A 19,478-nucleotide genomic window follows, 5' to 3' on the forward strand; every position below is an offset into this window, starting at 1 on the left:
CAACCGTCTTGCCTCTAGTAAGCTCACTGAGGGCAGGGAAGGGGTCTGTTTATCGTATTGTACTCTCCCCCAAACACTTAGTACAGTGCTCTGCACACAGTAAGTGCTCAGTAAATACAACTGAATGAATGAGCCCACTGTTGGGTAGGGACCGTCTCTCTATGTGGCCAACTTGGACTTCCCAAGCGCTTAGTCCAGTGCTCTGCACACAGTAAGCGCTCAATGAATGAATGAATGAATGAATGAATGCCCTTCTTTGCTATTCCCAGGAATAAAAGCATTAATTTGAGAGTCCACTTGCTCTATAATGGGCACTTGGGAAGAGTAGAATAACCAAGCGACATGTTGCCCACCCACAAGGAGCTTACATCCTAACAGACCGATCCATCTTTGAGTCCCTGTTGTTGAGTGACCTTTTCCCTTCATTTCCCTCTGAATAAACAGAGGGAGAGACCAAGGTCTCCTCACTGCACTGTCTCCTACGCAGACACACTGCCGCTCTGGAATTTTCCTTATCAGTCAAAGTCAATTGATCGCATTTATTGAACGCCTACTGTTTGCATTGTGTTGTACTCTGCACTTAGGATAGTACGATATAACAGAGCCGGTAGATACGATCCCTACCCCCAAAGATTGACATTAATCTATCCAAACCCAATCCGCCTGCATTCCCGAACCTCCCTGTTTTAGTAATGATCATAATAATTGTGGTATTTGTTAAACACTTACCGTGTGCCAGACGCCGTACTAAGCACTGAGGTGATGAGAAGCAGCGTGGCTCGGTGGGAAGAGCCCGGGCTTGGGAGTCAGAGGTCATGGGTTCTAGTCCCGGCTCTGCCGCTTGTCAGCTGGGTGACTTTGGGCAAGTCACTTCACTTCTCCGTGCCTCAGTTACCTCACCTGTAAAATGGGGATTCAGATTGTGAGCCCCGTGTGGAACAACCTGATCACCTTGTATCCTTCCCAGCGCTTAGAACAGTGCTTTGCACAGAGTAAGCACTTAACAAATACCAAAATTATTATTAAGGGACTGTTTTCAGAGAAGCAGAGTGGCTCAGTGGAAAGAGCCCGGCCTTGGGAGTCAGAGGTCATGGGTTCAAATCCTGGCTTCGCCACTTGTCAGCTGTGTGACTTTGGGCAAGTCACTTCACTTCTCTGGGCCTCAGTTACCTCATCTGTAAAATGGGGATTAAGACTGTGAGCCCCACGTGGGACAACCTGATCACCTTGTATCCTTCCCAGCGCTTAGACCAGTGCTTTGCACAGAGTAAGTGCTTAACAAATACCAAAATTATTATTAAGGGGCTGTTTTTAGAGAAGCAGCGTGGCTCAGTGGAAAGAGCCCGGCCTTGGGAGTCAGAGGTCATGGGTTCAAATCCTGGCTTCGCCACTTGTCAGCTGTGTGACTTTGGGCAAGTCACTTCACTTCTCTGGGCCTCAGTTACCTCATCTGTAAAATGGGGATTAAGACTGTGAGCCCCATGTGGGACAACCTGATCACCTTGTATCCTTCCCAGCGCTTAGACCAGTGCTTTGCACAGAGTAAGCGCTTAACAAATACCAAAATTATTATTAAGGGACTGTTTTTAGAGAAGCAGCGTGGCTCAGTGGAAAGAGCCTGGCCTTGGGAGTCAGAGGTCATGGGTTCAAATCCCAGCTCCACGACTTGTCAGCTGTGTGACTTTGGGCAAGTCACTTCATTTCTCTGGGCCTCAGTTACCTCATCTGGAAAATGGGGATTAAGACTGTACGCCCCACGTGGGACAACCTGATTACCTTGTATTCCCCCCCCCCCAAGTGCTTAGAACAGTGCTTTGCACATAGTAAGCACTTAACAAATACCACCATTATTATTATTATTATTATTATACAAGCATATCAGGTTGGACAAAGTCCCTGTTCCACAGAGGGCTCCCAGTCTCCCCATTTTAAAGATGAGGGAACTGAGGCCCAGAGGAGTGAAGTGTCTTGCCCAAGGTCACACAACAGACAAGTGGTGGAGGTGGAATTAGAACCCATGACCCTCTGACTCTGAGGCCCATGCTGTAGCCATTACACCATGCTGCTCCTAGTAAAACCAGCTTCTCTTTGCTGAGACCCCTAAAAGCGGTTGTGTTAAATTTCGCAGGGCTTCCCCGAAGACACCTTCCGCCATATTGCCTCCTATTTTTATTCTGCTCTGGTCGGGGCACAGTTCGTGATCTCTTTCTTTGCTGACCAGCCTCCGTTCTTCGCTAAAGCTCCTCAGGAGTCGGTAAGTTCGCGTCTCAGCCGCCTCAACTTTGCCAAATACGCCACACACTAAGGATGAAAGTTTGTTGAAAGCCCCCGGAGTCTTCCCTTTTGGAAGAAAGACAATGGGGGATTCTATTTTTTTAATGGTATTTGTTAAGTGCTTACTATGTGCCAGGCCCTGTTCTAAGCACTGGGGTAGAGACAAGGTACTCAGGTTGGACACAGTCCCCGTCCCACGTAGGGCTCACTATCTTCAACCCCATTTTACAGATGAGGTAACCGAGGCCCAGAGAAGTGCTTTGCCAAATCCGCCACACACCAAGGATGAAAGTTTGTTGAAAGCCCCCGAAGCCTTCCCTTTTGGAAGATAAGACAATGCGGGAATTCTTTTTTTTTTATGGTATTTCTTAAGTGCTTACTATGTGCCAGGCCCTGTTCTAAGCACTGGGGTAGAGACAAGGTAATCAGGTTGGACACAGTCCCTGTCCCATGTAGGGCTCGCTACCTTCACCCCCATTTTACAGATGAGGTAACCGAGGCCCAGAGAAGTGCTTTGCCAAATCCGCCACACACTAAGGATGAAAGTTTGTTGAAAGCCCCTGAAGCCTTCCCTTTTGGAAGAAAAGACAATGGGGGAATTCTTTTTTTTTTATGGTATTTCTTAAGTGCTTACTACGTGCCAGGCCCTGTTCTAAGCACTGGGGTAGAGACAAGGTAATCAGGTCGGACACAGTCCCTGTCCCACATAGGGCTCGCTATCTTCACCCCCATTTTACAGATGACATAACCGAGGCCCAGAGAAGTGAAGTGACTCGCCCTGGGTCACACCGCAGACAAGTGGCGGAGCCGGGATTAGAACCCAGGACTTTCTGACTCTCAGGCCCAGGATCTAACTATCCAGTAGACCACGATTCAAAAGATACCTCTGACTGGCAGTCTAAATCTTCTGCAGCCACGGACTTTGGCAGGAATTGGCTCTCAGTTGCAGAATGGAGCCATGATGACAACTATTGGCCAACCAATAGTTCAAGCAACGTGGCTCAGCGGAAAGAGCATGGGTTTTGGAGTCAGAGGTCATGGGTTCAAATCTCGGCTCCGCCAGTTGTCATCTGTGTGACTTTGGGCAAGTCGCTTCACTTCTCTGGGCCTCAGTTCCCTCATCTGGAAACAGGGGATGAAGACTGTGAGCCCCACGTGGGACAACCTGATCACCTTGTATCCCCCCCCGCGCTTAGAACAGTGCTTGGCACATAGTAAGCACTTAACAAATGGCATCATCATCACCATTATTATTATTCTCATCTGTAAAATGGGGATGAAGACTCTGAGTACCCCGTGGGACAACCTGCTCACCTTGTAACCTCCCCTGCGCTTAGAACAGTGCTTCGCACGTAGTAAGCGCTTAACAAATGGCATCATCATCACCATTATTATTATTCTCATCTGTAAAATGGGGATGAAGACTCTGAGCGCCCCGTGGGACAACCTGCTCACCTTGTAACCTCCCCAGCGCTTAGAACAGTGCTTGGGACATAGTAAGCACTTAACAAATGGCATCATCATCACCATTATCATTATTTTCACCTGTAAAATGGGGATGAAGACTCTGAGCCCCCCGTGGGACAACCTGATCACCTTGTAACCTCCCCAGCGCTTAGAACAGTGCTTTGCATGTAGTAAGCGCTTAATAAATGCCATCATCATTATTATTATAACCAACATCTGCGGGCAAGGGAAGCAGGGATCCCATTGAACTTGATCCCACCGATCCCATTGATCCCAGTGAATCTCAAAGCTGCTCACTTTTTCCTTTTCCAGAACCCGTGTCCTGAATCCGGAGCCTCTTTCCCTTCCAAAGTCACATTCTGGTGGTTTTCCAGGTAAGGACAGGTGCAGTTGACCAATCAAATGCTATAAAAAAAAGTGTATTCTAACGAATGGAAAAGCAGCTAAATGTATTGGTAATTGCCCCTCCTATCATTCATTCATTCGGTTGTATTTATTTTGTTAGTGTGTTTGGTTTTGTTCTCTGTCTCCCCCTTTTAGACTGTGAGCCCACTGGGTAGGGACTGTCTCTATATGTTGCCAACTTGTGCTTCCCAAGTGCCTAGTACAGTGCTCTGCACACAGTAAGCGCTCAATAAATACGATTGATGATGATGATGATGATTTATTGAGCACTTAATGTGTGCAAAGCACTGTACTAAGCTCTTGGGAGAGTACAACGCAACAATAAACAGAGACAGCCCCTGTCCACAGTGAGTTTACAATCTAGACTGTTGGTAGCTTGTCCTGGGAATACTGTTTTGCAGGTTGGTTTGTCAAGGCTACAGAAGGCCCTTGGAACCTGCCGACTTATGGTCCCTGCAGAGAGAAAATTCGTCAGAAGAACTCGTATCTCAGCTCGAGAGGGAATGGAGAAAGTACCATCACCAAACCCAGTGGTAAGTGTCCTGCAGCCAAGAGCTGCCCTTGCTGTGCCCACCTCATTCATTCATTCATTCAGTCGTATTTATTGAGCACTTACTGTGCGCAGAGCACTGTACTAAGCGCTTGGGAGAGTGGGCCCCGGGGCGGCAGGCTGTCTTCAGCCTAGAATCAGGGGTCACGCTGAGGAGAATCGTCAACATCTGGGGAGGGGCAGGGAATAGAAACCCAAAGCCCCTGCAGGGACCTCTATGTTCTTGAAAACATGGGATAAGAAGAGCAGTGTGTACACTACGTTTAACAACCATGGCATTTCTTAGGAACTTAATAATAATAATAACGGTATTTGTTAAGTGCTTACTATGTGCCAGGCAATGTTCTAAGCACTGAGGTGGATACAGGCGAATGGAGTGGATGCAGTTCATTCCCACATGGGGCTCACAGTCTTAATCTCCATTTTACAAATGAGGAAATTTAGGCCCAGAAAAGCAAAGTGATTGGCCCAAGGTTGCACAACAGACAAGTGGTGGAGCCGGGATTAGAACCCAGGTCCTTCTGACTTTGAGGCCCGTATTCTATCCACTAGACCACACTGCTGACTAAATGACAAGCACTCTCCTAAGCAGATACAGGAAGGATAGTCAGGTCCCACATGGAGCTCAAAAAGCAAGTAGGAGGGAGGACAGGAATTGAATCTCTTTGGTTTAGGTGAGGCCTATGTAGAGACAGGGGGATGGCTGAGATGACCTCTGAGGGATGGCTGAGATGACCTCTGGGGACTCCCAACAGCCCTCATTTCTGTGACTTGGGGACCGTCTTTATATGTTGCCAACTTGTACTTCCCAAGCACTTAGTACAGTGCTCTGCACACAGTAAGTGCTCAATAAATACGATTGAATGAATGAATGAGAGTAGGCGTCCAATCAGAGCAGCTGTGTGGCATTTGGGGGCAACCTCTAGGAATTCTAGGCATTCACTTACTCATTTAATCAATCAATCAATCGATCATATTTATTTAATGGCGGTATTTGTTAAGCGCTTACTAAGTGCAAATCACTGTTCTAAGCACTGTGGGGGGGCTACAAGGTGATCAGGTTGTCCCACTTGGGGCTCACAGTCTTAATCCCCATTTTACAGATGAGGTAACTGAGGCACAGAGAAGTTAAGTGGCTTGCCCAAGGCCACACAGCTGACAAGTGGCAGAGTCAGGATTCGAACCCATGACCTCTGACTCCCAAGCCCTCGCTCTTTCCACTGAGCCACGCTGCTTCCTCTATTTACTGATGTCCAGAACACTGTACTAAACGCTTGGGTGAATGAAATACAATAGAATTAGCAGACATGTTCCCTGCCCATAATGAGCTTACAGTCTAGGTCAGCGATGCCGGAATCTGAAACTCCATAGCTACAGGAGGCACAAAATCCAGATTCTTGTTCCCATGGAACTGTGTTTATTCCCATCTTGCGTGGGCTGGTTATTATTATTATTATATTTGTTAAGCGCTTACTACGTGCCAAGCACTGTTCTAAGCACTGGGGTAGATACAAGTAAATCAAGTTAGACACAGATCCTGTCCCACCCTGGGCTCACAGTCTGAATCCCCATTTTTTACAGGTGAGGGAACTGAGACACAGAGAAGTGAAGTGACTTTCCCAAGGTCACACAACAGACAAGCGGTGGAGCTGGGAATAGAACCCAGGTCCTTCTTATTCCTAGGGCTGGGATCTATCCACTAAGCCATGCTGCATCTCCACTTGGGAGAGTAAAATACAATAGAGGTGGCAGACATGGCCTAGTTGCCTAAGAACCCGGGCTTGGGAGTCAGAGGTCGTGGGTTCTAATCCCGGCTCTGCCACTTGTCTGCTGCGTGACCTTGGCCAAGTCACTTTACTTCTCTGGGCCCCAGTTCCCTCATCTGTAAAATGGGGATTAAGAGCGTGAACCCGATGTGGGACAACCTGATTACCTTGTATCTACCCCGGCGCTTAGAACAGTGCTTGGCACATAGTAAGCGCTTAGCAATTGCCATCGTCATTCTTAATATTACATGTTCCCTGCCCATAATGAACCTACAGATTAGAGTGGGAAACAGGCATTAATATAAACAATTACATAAAGGTATGTACATAAGACTAGACTGTGAGCCCGTTGTTGGGTAGGGACCGTCTCTATATGTTGCTAACTTGTACTTCCCAAGCGCTTAGTACAGTGCGCTGCACACAGTAAGCGCTCAATAAATACGATTGAATGAAATGAATGAATAAGTGCTGTGCTTAAGCTGTAAGCTTAAGTTCTAGACTGTAAGGTCATCGAGGGCAGGGAACGTGAACGCTAATTCTGCTGTATTGTGCTCTCCCAAGCATTTGGGACTCAGCCTTTCTTCGTCCTCTCTCAAGGAGCCCGGAGGCGGTGGCATCGAACAGAGACGGGGAGCTCAGAGACGAGCTCGCAGCCCCACGAGAAACTCAGCCTTTCCTGCAGCCGGAGCAGAGCCGGAGTTGCCCTTTGCTGAAGGCCATTTGGAGGGTGTTTGGCCTCAGTTTCCTCCTCGGTTCTCTCAGCTTAGTCGCCTGCGACGCCTTCACGTTTTCCATCCCTAAGATCTTGAGGTCTGTCAAACCTTCGGGAGTGCTCTTCCCATTTTTCTCCAAACAGGGATGGCACCCCAAGCCCCCCTAACCCAGCAGCCTGCATTCTCCCCAACAACAACCGGTACCTGCTCACCTGTGTCCGAGGATTGAAAAGGGACAGAGAATGGAACAGTCAGAAATTCTGCTCCTCTAGTCACAGCACCCTTCGGGTCTGTAGCCTTTCATCTTCGTGCTGTCTTAAACTTCTCTTTAGGCGTCTGTCGCCAGTACTCGCCCCATTTTTATTTTCAGATAAAATCTTCAGGTTCGTTACTCCGCCTAAAAGGGGGTAACAAATGTCGGTTAATCCTAAACTTCTCTTTAGGCGTCTGTCGCCAGTACTCTCCCCATTTTTATTTTCAGATAAAATCTTCAGGTTCGTTACTCTGCCTAAAAGGGGGTAACAAATGCCGGTTAATTTGAAAATTGCCCCTGTGCAGCTGCATACAAATTATATGGAAATTATTTGAGCAAATCCACTCTGGACCTGTTGGATAAGCCGAGGCGAGGTTTCTTTCTGCTGAGCTAAGGTCTTCAGTTCAATTCAGTCATATTTATCCATTCATTCGTTCATTCATTCAATCGTATTTATTGTGTGCAGAGCACTGTACTAAGCGCTTGGGAAGTAAAAGTTAGCAACATACAGAGACGGTCCCTACCCAACAACGGGCTCACAGTCTAGAAGGGGGAGACAGACAACAGAACAAAACATGTGGACAGGTATCAAGTCATCAGAAGAAATAGAAATAAAGCTAGATGCACATCATTAACAAAATAAATAGAATAGTAAATATGTACAAGTAAAATAGAGTAATAAATCTGTACAAACATACGTACAGGTGCTGTGGGGAGGGGAAGGAGGTAGGGCGGAGGGGATGGGGAGGAGGAGAGGAAAAAGGGGGCTCGGTCTGGGGAGGCCTCTTGGGAGAGGTGAGCTCTCAGTAGGGCTTTGAAGGGAGGAAGAGAGCTAGCTTGGCAGATGTGCGAAGGGAGGGCATTCCAGGCCAGGGGTAGGACGTGGGCCGGGGGTCAACGGCGGGACAGGCGAGAACGAGGCACAGTGAGGAGGTTAGCGGCAGCAGAGGAGCGGAGGATGCGAGCTGGGCTGGAGAAGGAGAGAAGGGAGGTGAGGTAGGAGGGAGCGAGGGGATGGACAGCCTTGAAGCCGAGAGTGAGGAATTCTTGCTTGATGCGTAGGCTGACAGGCAGCCACTGGAGATTTTTGAGGAGGGGAGTAACATGCCCAGAGCGTTTCTGCACAAAGATGATCCAGGTAGCAGCGTGAAGTATAGACTGAGCAGCTTACTGTGTGCAGAGCACTGTACTGAGCGCTTGTGTGGGACAGACCTGTGGCCTACGCTTCTCTAGCCTGGGACAGAATTCCACCCCTAGCGAACATACCACTATGGACCAGCGCTCTTCTAAAGGGGAACTGTGTGGCCTCTTTAGATCTTGTAATGGTAGTATTTATTAAGCAGTTACTGTGTGCAGAGCTCTCAGCTAAGTGCTGGGAAAACATTCCCAGGAAAGAATGAGACCCCATCCCCGTTTCTCGGGGGGAGTTCATCATCTGAAAAAAAAAACAGCGAGAGTACTGGAGACAGACGCGTAAAGAGAAGTTTAAGACAACATAAAGGCAAAAGGCTACAGATCTGAAGGGTGCTGTGACTGGAGGAGCAGAATTTCAGGCTCTTTACAGCTCAAATTCCTAGTTACAACCGCCACAGCCTTCCTGAGATCTCTTTGCTCCTTTTCTGTTTTATGGTATTTGTTAAGCACTTACTCTGTGTCCAGCACTGTTCTAAGTGCTGGGGTCGATACAAGATAATCAGGTTGAACACAGTCCCTGTCCCACAGTCTAAGTCGGGAGGAAGTGGATTTAATCCCCATTTTACAGATGAAGTAACAGAGGCACAGAGAAGTGAAGTGATTTGCCCAAAGTCCCAAAGCAAAAGCGGCAGAGCCACTATTGTACCTCTGAGGACACCCGTCTGGGTGGTGGCATGCCTCTGACCTCTTTCCAGAAGCCAGAATATAGACTCTTTGCCTTGAGACTGAAGCCTGATTCCCGGGAGAACTGGACCATAATTGGGCCAATTTTGGGTTCAAATAACACTGCACCTGCTCTGTTGCCTCCTGACCTCTACTCGCTATCTGTCCTTCCTCCCCTTAGCCTTTTCCTGGAATTCATCAGTGACCTGGCGGCTCCTGGCTGGAAGGGCTATTTCTGTGCAGTGCTACTGTTTCTCGTAAACTCTCTGAAGATCCTGTTTGAACAACACTACATGTACGTGTGCTTTGTGTTAGGAATGAGGCTGAAGACCGCCCTCGTCGGCCTGATATATCGAAAGGTGAGCCGGCCCTTGTCCCCCTCACTGACCCACGGGTTTAGCTCTGCAGGCCTGGACAGTTCTTGGTCACCTGAGCCCCGTCTCTCCATGGTATTTCTTTCCACCTCAATCCCTGGTGATACCCTTCCTTCCCTTCCACATGTGGGATTTTCACCCCTCCTCCTCCACCACAACCCGCTTCCAGAGATGGGACTGTGACACCCTCCCATCCCGGCTCCATCAGGTCTTAGCTCTGTCCAGCGCCGCAAGGAAGGCCACTGCAGTGGGAGAGATCGTAAACCTGGTGTCCGTGGACGTGCAGCGGCTGGTGGACGCCGTCGTGTATTTTAACGGCATCTGGATCTGTCCCATCTGGATCATCATCTGCTTTATCTTCCTTTGGCAGGTAAAAAAAAAAGTCCTTTGTTTCCTCATAAGGAGACAGGGGAGGAGTTTGCCTTGGTTTGAATTCTCTGGAGCTTAATTATTATCATCACCATCGTCATTTAATCCAGCCTCGTGAATTAGTAGGGGCCCAAAAGGCTCAGGGCCTGGAAGAAATTAGGCTAGGCCACAAAGAAACCAGATGCTGAGCAAATAAGGATTCTAACGGTTAGCACCAGCTCTTCTAGAGCATCAGATGGACGGTGCTCCTCGCCATCCAACGCATCCAGCGTTGGGATTCTGGGAAAGTTGGAAAAGCTGGGAAAAACTAGAGGCTAGCGTCAATCTGCAAGCTGATGGCTTTATGGAACCGAAATTCAAGCTTGATTTAATAATAGTGTCATATCGGGGGTGCCTTTTCAAGGAACTCATAACTTTTTCAGGCTTTGCTTGAAAAGCCAGCTAATGACATTCACTTCCATTCCCTATCTGGGTTCAACCTAAGTAGCCAGGTGGAAATACGTGCCGGCTTCTCCTCATCCTTTCCCTTTCGATTCCCAATTCTTTCAGTAAAATCTGTTTTTGCTGTGGTCATGTATAAATAGGGGATCGGACTAAGGACACAAAACCCATTTCATCAGTGACTAAAAAGCGAGCTGGAACCTGTGTCTTAAGAAATCTAGTTCATAGATAAGTGGAGTAGGAGGCCAAAGGAGGAAGAAGAAGGAGGAGGGGTAGAGGAAGAGGGAAACATCTGGGGGAAGAGAGGAAGCAAGACAAGGAAGAGAGGAAGGAAGACAGGGACGAAAGGGACAAGGAGGAAAGAGGGAGGGGGAGGATGAAGAGTTCGACCAATCAATAAATCGTATTTTTGAGCGCTTAGTGTAGGGCATTGCATTTAAGCACTTCAGAGAATACAGGAGTTGGCAGATGTCAGAAGGAACTGACAGTCTAGATGTTGAGACGGACATTAAAATAAATTTTGGATACATACATAAGTGCGGCAGGGCTGAGGGTGGTGTGAATAGCAAGTGCATAAAGGGTAAAAATCCAAGTGCATAGATGATGTAGAAGGGAGCCTGCACACAGTAAGCGCTCAATAATTACGATCGAATGAACAAATGAATGAGAGGGAGTAAGGGAAATGTTTCTTTGTAAGAACACAAGTTCCTATCCTTGTATTAATGGGGGCAATAAATCTTAACAGTTATAGCAGTCGAAAATAGACCTAGGCTAGGAAAAGATATTGGAGGGAGAAGGATGGTTTCTTGTTTGGGTTTTGTTTGTTTTTTTTTCAGAATGTCTTGATTCTGCTAGCACCTACGCCAGAATTACGGAAGAAATTTTATTTTCTCATTCTCCTCCTCCCCGTTTCACACTTGAGGCTCAGACCTGAAAGTCAACAATTATGGGGTTAAAAAATTAAAAAGCCCAGAGGAAAAGTATATACAGTTCTGGCTTTTAGTAATAATAATAATAATAATGGCATTTATTGAGCGCTTACTATGTGCAAAGCACTGTTCTGTGCACTGGGGAGATGACAAGGTGATTATGTTGTCCCACGGGGGGCTCACAGTCTTAATCCCCATTTTACAGATGAGGTAACTGAGGCCCAGAGAAGTTAAGTGACTTGCCCAAAGTCACACAGCTGACAGTTGGCAGAGCCGGTGCTGTATAGATGATTTTATTTTGGAGAACGGAACTGTAGGGTAGGGACCGTCTCTATATGTTGCCAACTTGTACTTCCCAAGCGCTTAGTACAGTGCTCTGCACACAGTAAGCGCTCAATAAATACGATTGAATGAATGAATGAATGAAAGAATAAGGACCAATAAACCTCAAATTGGACAGTAGATGTCACCATTGGTGCAATAAAATAAAACCAAACCCTTCTGCTAGGTTCAGTCACTATGTTTGGAATTTTTTTTATGGTATTTGTTAACCACTTACTATGTTCCAGGCACTATTTTAAGCACCGAGATAGATATGTCATTCAGGTTGGACAGTCCGTGTCCCACGTGGAGTTCACAGTGTTAATCCTCTATTACAGATGAGGGAACTGAAGCACAGAGAAGTTAAGTGACCTGCCCAATGTCACACAGCAGCCAACTCCCAAGCCCACGCTGTATCCACTAGGCCATGCTGCTTCTCTAATTCTTGGATTACTCATAGATCCTAAACGTATTCTTAATAATAATAATAATAATAATAATGGTATTTGTTAAGCGCTCACTATATGCAAAGCACTGTTCTAAGCACTGGGGAGATTACAAGGTGATCAGGTTGTCCCACCGGGGGCTCACAGTCTTAATCCCCATTTTACAGATGAGGTAACTGAGGCACAGAGAAGTTTAAGTGACTTGCCCAAAGTCATACAGCTGACAGTTGGCAGAGCCGGGATTTGAACCCATGACCTTTGACTCCAAAGCCCGGGCTCTTTCCACTGAGCCACGCTGCTTCTTTGAGATGGATTCACTGAAAGAAATGGAAGTTATCACCAAATAGCTGTGAAGATATGAGGAATCTATTTCTAAAGAGATACTGAAGGACAGAATGTGAGCTCCCGTCTCTTAAGGTTAGGTGAGACCTGGGAAGAGCACTGTGGCCTACAAGAAGCAGCAAGATCCAGTGGGAGAAGGACTGTGTCCATTCCAATTTTCTTGTTTTCATCCCAGTGTTTAATACAGGGCCTGGCACATGGTAAGCACTTAACAAATACCATAATAATAATTATTATTATAGCATTAATACATTAATAATAATTAATCATTATTATATCATTATTATAGTATAATGTGTTGTTATTAATATTAAAATATTGATTATTATTTTAAGAGGCAGGGGGATGACTGAGATAACCCCTGAGGGACGGATGAGATGACCTGTGGGGACCCCCAACAGTCCCTTGTTTCTGTGATTTGGGATTAATCCATTGGAAATTCCAAAAGGAAACCTGATAATTGCTTCAGTATTGGCTCGTGGAAGAACTTTCTCCATCCAAACCGCTACCTTGTTTGTTCAATCTCTCATCCTATCCCGACTGGATGACTGCATCGGCCTCCTTTCTGATCTCCCATCCTCCTGTCTCTCCCCGCTTCAGTCTATTCTTCACTCTGCTGCCCGGATTATCTTTGTGCAGGAACGCTCTGGGCGTGTCACCCCTCTCCTCAAAAATCTCCAGTGGTGGCCCATCAACCTTCGCATGAAGCAAAAACTCCTCACTATCGGCTTCAAAGTTCTCCATCACCTCTCCCCCTCCTAACTCATCTCCCTTTTCTCCTTCTCCAGCCCAGCCCTCACCCTCCGCTCCTCTGCCACCGATAACCTCCTCACTGTGTCTTGTTCTCACCTGTCCCGCCATCGACCCCCAGCCCACGTCCTCCCCCTGGCCTGGAATGCCCTCCCTCCACTCATCCACCAAACTAGCTCTCTTCCACCCTTCAAAGCCCTACTAGAGCTCACCTCCTCCAGGAGGCCTTCCCAGACTGAGCCCCCCCTTTTCTTCTGCTCCTCCTCCCCTTCCCATCGCCCCCACTCCCTCCCTCTGCCCTACCCCCTTCCCCTCCCCACAGCACTTGTACGTATTTGTACGTATTTATTACTCTATTAATCTTGTGTACATAGCTATAATTCCATTTATTCCAACGGTATTGACATCTGTCTACTTGTTTTGTCTTCTTGTCTGTCTCTCCCTTCTAGACTGTGAGCCCATCGTTGGGTAGGGACCATCTCTATATGTTGCCGATGTGTACTTCCCAAGCACTTAGTAAGCGCTCAATAAATACTTTTGAATGAATGGATAAATGAATGAATGAACTTTGGCCAGGAGAACAAAACCTAATAAATCATCTCAGTAGTCAACTTCTTAGGGAGACTTAGGTGAGGCTCACTACTCCCTGTTTTTCAGCTTTTAGGTCCATCTGCTTTGAGTGCTCTTGCCGTTTTCCTGTTCCTCCTGCCCCTGAATTTTGTCATCACTAAGAAGAGGAGCCGCTTTCAGGTCTGTGGGCATCTCTCCTCCAGACACCATAGGTTTCTGAGACCCAAGGACCCTCTTCCCAGGGGGAAGGAAGGAACCCTGCTACTGAAAACTGGACATATGGCAGGCTGCTATTTTCCCCTTGGGTATTTTATATAAGTTTATCCAGGACCTTCATTGGCCAATTTTCTTGAAGGAGATTCCATCCTCCTTACCATGATATAAGCCTAAATCACAGAGCTATTAAGACCAAAATTCCAAATGAGCAGAGACACCACCCGGCTTTGGAGACTCCGGGAGGTGGTTTCACCTCATGGACAGCCAATCCACTGGGCTTGGAGTCAGACCTGGGTTCTAATTCTGCTCTACCTCTGATACACTGCAGACACGTTCTAGTTCTGCTGGATGCCTGATACACTGCAATCCCTTATCCTCTGCAAACCGGGCCCGCTGGCATTTTGCTTATGGTGTTGGATAAGCGCTTACTATGTGTCGAGCGTGTTCTAAGCACTGGGGTAGATACAAATGAATCAGGCTAGATACCGTCCCTGTCCCACATGGATTTCACAGTCAAGTGCGAGGGAGAACTGAAATCGAATCTCCATTTTGCGGTTGAGGAAATCAAGGCACAGAGAAGTTAAGTGCCTTTCCCAAGTTCACACAGTAGGCAAGTGGCAGATCCGGATTGGAACTCAGGACCTCTGGCTCCCAGGCATGCGCTATATCCACTAAGCCACACTGCTTCCCATTTGTTTCAGGAGGAGCAGATGAGGCAGAAGGACCATCGAGGCACGCTCACCAGTTCAATCCTCAGTAACGTTAGGATTATTAAGTTCCACGGCTGGGAGAAAGCCTTCATGGAGAAAGTACTGCACATCAGAAAGGAAGAACTGCAGGCCTTGAAGAAGTCGGGACTACTCTTTTCAGTATCTCTGGTGTCTTTCCACCTGTCCACATTTCTGGTGAGAAACGTTCCTTCCTCCACCGCTGGCCCCACACAATCTGCTGCTCCCAAGAAACAGGGGCAGACATTGGCATTCACAGAGAAGCCGAGGTAGAGAATCCTACCTGTGCCCCATTTATGCCCACTTGGCCGCTCTCGGCAGACTCTTCTCTTTGGAAAAGCTAAGTCCTTGTGAGCTCAGTGTCTCAGTCTAATCCCAGTCTCTCTCTCTCTATCTCTCTTTCTTTCACAGGTCGCTTTGGTCATGTTTGCCGTCTACACTCTTTCAGATGAGAAGAACATCCTGGATGCCCAGAAAGCCTTCGTTGCTCTGATGCTCATCAACATCCTCAACAGGGCCCAGGGTTTTCTACCGCTTTCCCTCCACACCACCATCCAGGTAAAGGCTGAGGCGAGGACAGAGGGGAGGGAGGGCAAGGGCTCTAGTTTTTTCAGGCTCTTCTGGGGGTTGGACACCCAGCTGCAGCACCAGGACTCTGGTGTCTGAGGCAATTTCCATCTGGGGTTGGGACTCTCTTAAAGCTCCAAGCTAGATCCCCCTGAGATGCCCTGGTAGTCTGTTGTGCTCCAGCTGATTTCCACCAGGTTGCCATTCTATTCAAAAGTGCTTCATCTAGCCAGTGGGTCCTGAAGTATGTTCTAGAAAACTCTGGGCCCCTCCCCATTTTATGGGCAATGCTTTCTTCATTTGGATCATCACACGATTCGTCTTCCATTGAGTCCTGAACCTCTTTCCTACCATATTTTTTCACTCATTCATTCATTCATTCAATTGTATTTATTGAGCGCTTACTGTGTGCAGAGCACTGTACTAAGCGCTTGGGAAGTACAAGATGGCAACATATAGAAACAGTCCCTACCCAACAGTGGGCTCACAGTCACTTCCACTGCTGTAAATCATTTTTGGTCAGCTTCTCTCCTCTGTGACTAGTAATAATAATAACAATAAATGTGGTATTTGTTAAGCACTTTCAATGCCTCAAGCCCTGTGCTAAACCCCGTGGTAGATACAATACAACCAAACCAGACACAACCTGTGAGCCCTACGCCAGTCAGAAACTAACGGGAAAGGAGAGTAAGTATTTTAGCCCCGTTCTAGAGATGAGGAAACTGAGGTACCACTTCCAGAAGTCACACAGCAAGCAAGTGGTGAAGTCAGGACTAGAATCCAGGTCTTCTGACTCCCAAACCTGTGCTTTTTCCATCAGGTCATGATTGCTCCTCTAATTACTAGATTTATAAACCAACTGAGGTTAGGGAACATGAGTCTGGCTTCTATTGTACTCTCCTAAGCTCTTATTACTGCACTCTGAGCTCAGCTGCTCAATAAATAGCACGGATTGATTCAGACCCCATAATTATTGTCTCAAAAAACTGGGGGCAAGTGGTAAGGCAATTAATGAGCCCCTGTATCATGTCTTCCAGAGCCCCTCACAGAGGACAGGGATCAGGCTTCACTCTTTCATTTCTCTCATTCATTTATTCAATCGTATTTATTGAGCGCTTACTGTGTGCAGAGAGCACTCTACTAAGCGCTTGGGAAGTACAAGTTGGCAACATATAGAGATGGTCCCTACCCAGCAGTGGGCTCACAGTCTTATGACCCTAAGACCCTCTTTCTTGGTTTCCCCTTCTTTTCTAGGTTTTAGGGGGTTTTATGGTATTTTTTAAGAGAAGCAGCGTGGCTCAGTGGAAAGAGCACAGGCCTGGAGCCAGAAGTCATGGGTTCTAATCCCAGCTCTGCCACTTGTCAGCTATGTGACCTTGAGCAAGTCACTTAACTTCTCTGGGCCTCAGTTCCCACATCTGTAAAATGGGGATGAAGACTGTGAGCCCCATGTGGGATAACCTGATTACCTTGTATCTACCCCAGTGCTTAGAACAGTGCTTGGCACATATTAAGTGCTTAACAAATACCAACATTATTATTATTATTATTATTATTATCATTATTATTAAGTACTTAATATGTTCCAGGTACTGTATTAAGCACTGGGATAAATACAAGCTAATCAGGTTGGTCACAGTCTTTGATCTACCTGGGGGCTCACAGTCTTAATCCCCATTTTGCAGTTGAGGTAACTGAGGCACAGAGTAGTTAAGTGACTTGTCCAAGATCACACAGCAGACAAGTGGTGGAGCTGGGTTTAAAAGTCAGGTCCTTTTGGCTCCCAGGCCCGGGCTGTAACCACTAGGCCGTGTTGCTTCTCATATTTAGTAAGCGCTCAATAAATACGATTGAATATTTAAAACTTCTCAGTGTTTGGAGCACAGATCTTCTAATCATGAAAAATAAGTATGGTATTTATTAAGAGCTTTCTATGTGCCAAATCACTGTGCTAAGTGCTGGGGTAGTTCCAAGAGAAGCACGTTGGACCACAGTCCCTGAACCTACACAGCGTTGAAAATCTAAGAGGCATAGAGAGGAGGAGGAGTTTTATCCCCATTTTACAGATGAGGAGCTGAAGTCCAAAGAGGTGAAGTGACTTGTCCAAGGTCCCACAGCTAGCTGGGGCAGATCTGGGATTAGGACCTGGATCTCCAGACTCCCTACCCAATGAACTTTCCATTAGGCTGCAAACAATGAAAAAGAAATGCCCTCAGGAGGAATCAATCGATCATATTTACTGAGCATTTACTATGTGCGGAGCACCATGCTAAGCATTTGGGAGGGTACACTAAGACTTAATTAGCAGATACGTTCCCTGCCCATAATGAGTTTATGGCCTAAAAAAAGCTGAGCTCTAGGCGTCCAAACACAAGCGAGTCCGGGTTACTTAGATGTTGCCCTGCCAGGTGGCAGGGGGGATGGAAAAAGTGAACTTTCAAGGTTCCTAAGCCCTAAAACGTTATTATCCCAATTCAGAGTGGGAGGCCACTGTTGGTTAGGGACCGTCTCTATATGTTGCCAACTTGTACTTCCCAAGCGCTTAGTACAGTGCTCTGCACACAGCAAGCGCTCAATAAATACGATTGATTGATTGATGTCCCATAACCAGAACTACAGGCCATCCTCTGATTAGTTCATTACGCCCCATCCTTTCAATCAATCAGTGGTATTTTTTGAGCACTTACCGTGTGCAGAGCACTGTACAAAGTGCTAGGAGGAGTAGAAAACGGCAACATAACGGAGTTGGGAGACACGTTCCCTGCCCACAGTGAGCTTTCCCAAGAAATTCATTCCATTTTTCAATTCATTCAATTCAATTCAATTCATTCAAATTCATTCATACAAGCAATCTGTATCAAAACTAACCCCAACCGCATTTGTTTTTCCCTCTTCCCCTTGGCTTGCTGCGTGACTCGGCTGCTTCTAGGCGAAGGTGTCCCTGGCCCGCCTGGCTGCCTTTCTCAGCCTTGAAGAGATAGAGCCCAACGCGGTTGTCGCTAGCCCAAAAGGCAGCTGTAAGTATCGCCTCTAGGATCTGAGGCTGGAATGGGGATTCCAGCTGGTTGGGGCGGCTCCTCCGTCTTGGCCAGAAGTCCTTTCCCAGGCAGGCTGTTTGCTTTGTTTTGCTTTTTTTATGGCATTTGTTAAGTGTTTACTGTGTGCCAGACACTCTACTAAGGTCTTAAACACTGGGGTAGAAACAAACTAATGGAGCAGGGAATGTGTTTGCTTATTGTTAAATTGTACTCTCCCAAGTACATGGTAGATGCTCAATAAATGATGATGATGGCATTTATTAAGCGCTTACTATGTGCAAAGCACTGTTCTAAGCGCTGGGGAGGTTACAAGGTGATCAGGTTGTCCCACATGGGGCTCACGGTCTTAATCCCCATTTTACAGGTGAGGGAACTGAGGCCCAGAGAAGTGAAGTGACTTGCCCAAAGTCACCCAGCTGACAATTGATGGAGCCGGGATTTGAACCCCCGACCTCTGACTCCAAAGCCCGGGCTCTTTCCACTGAGCCACGCTGCTTCTGAAAGCAATTGACCAACAAACTAATCAGATTGTACACAGTCCATGTCCCAACAGGGCTCACGGTCTTAATCCCCATTTTCTAGATGAAGTAACTGAAGCCCAGAGAAGTGAAGTGACTTGCCCAAGGTTACCCGGCAGACAAGTAGCAGAGTCGGGATTACTTGTCCATATTTGCTATTCTATTCATTTTATTTTGTTAATATATTTTGTTGCCTGTCTCCCCCCTTCTAGACTGTGAGCCCGTTGTTGGGTAGGGACCGTCTCTATATGTTGCCAACTTGTACTTCCCAAGCACTTAGTACAGTGTTCTGCACACGGTAAGCGCTCAATAAATATGATTAAATGAATGAATGATTAGAACTCAGGTCCTTCTAACTCCCAGGCCTGTTCTCTATCCACTAGGCAACACTGCTTCCTTTGAAGAAAGTGGTCCCTGCTCACAAAGCACATCTCCTTATCGTCCACGATTTTGCACTGCCCTATGAGTCACCATGCCTCTGCTCCCAAAATCAGTCCTATCCCTGCCTTACTGCTCTCAAAGTTGGGGTACGGGACCTCAGAAATTCCTGGGACCCTCATTACTACTACTACTAATAATAATCA

The 19,478-nt window shown here is 46.9% G+C and overlaps 1 protein-coding gene across 2 annotated transcripts in view; it reads left to right on the plus strand.

The window, feature by feature from the left end:
- The window catches only part of ABCC6 (ATP binding cassette subfamily C member 6), a 76,050-nt gene that overhangs the window by 10,548 nt on the left and 46,024 nt on the right, over positions 1-19,478 (plus strand). For both annotated transcript variants that reach the window (XM_038762866.1, XM_038762867.1), the window contains exons 5-14: positions 2,129-2,254; positions 4,054-4,115; positions 4,548-4,679; positions 7,060-7,272; positions 9,467-9,644; positions 9,868-10,029; positions 13,915-14,007; positions 14,745-14,948; positions 15,183-15,329; positions 18,268-18,355. In XM_038762866.1, the coding sequence (XP_038618794.1) occupies positions 2,129-2,254; positions 4,054-4,115; positions 4,548-4,679; positions 7,060-7,272; positions 9,467-9,644; positions 9,868-10,029; positions 13,915-14,007; positions 14,745-14,948; positions 15,183-15,329; positions 18,268-18,355 (1,405 nt within the window). The remainder of the gene's footprint in view (positions 1-2,128; positions 2,255-4,053; positions 4,116-4,547; positions 4,680-7,059; positions 7,273-9,466; positions 9,645-9,867; positions 10,030-13,914; positions 14,008-14,744; positions 14,949-15,182; positions 15,330-18,267; positions 18,356-19,478) is intronic.

This window comes from Tachyglossus aculeatus, chromosome 21, assembly GCF_015852505.1.
Source record: "Tachyglossus aculeatus isolate mTacAcu1 chromosome 21, mTacAcu1.pri, whole genome shotgun sequence".
Classification (NCBI taxonomy): Eukaryota; Metazoa; Chordata; class Mammalia; order Monotremata; family Tachyglossidae; genus Tachyglossus; species Tachyglossus aculeatus.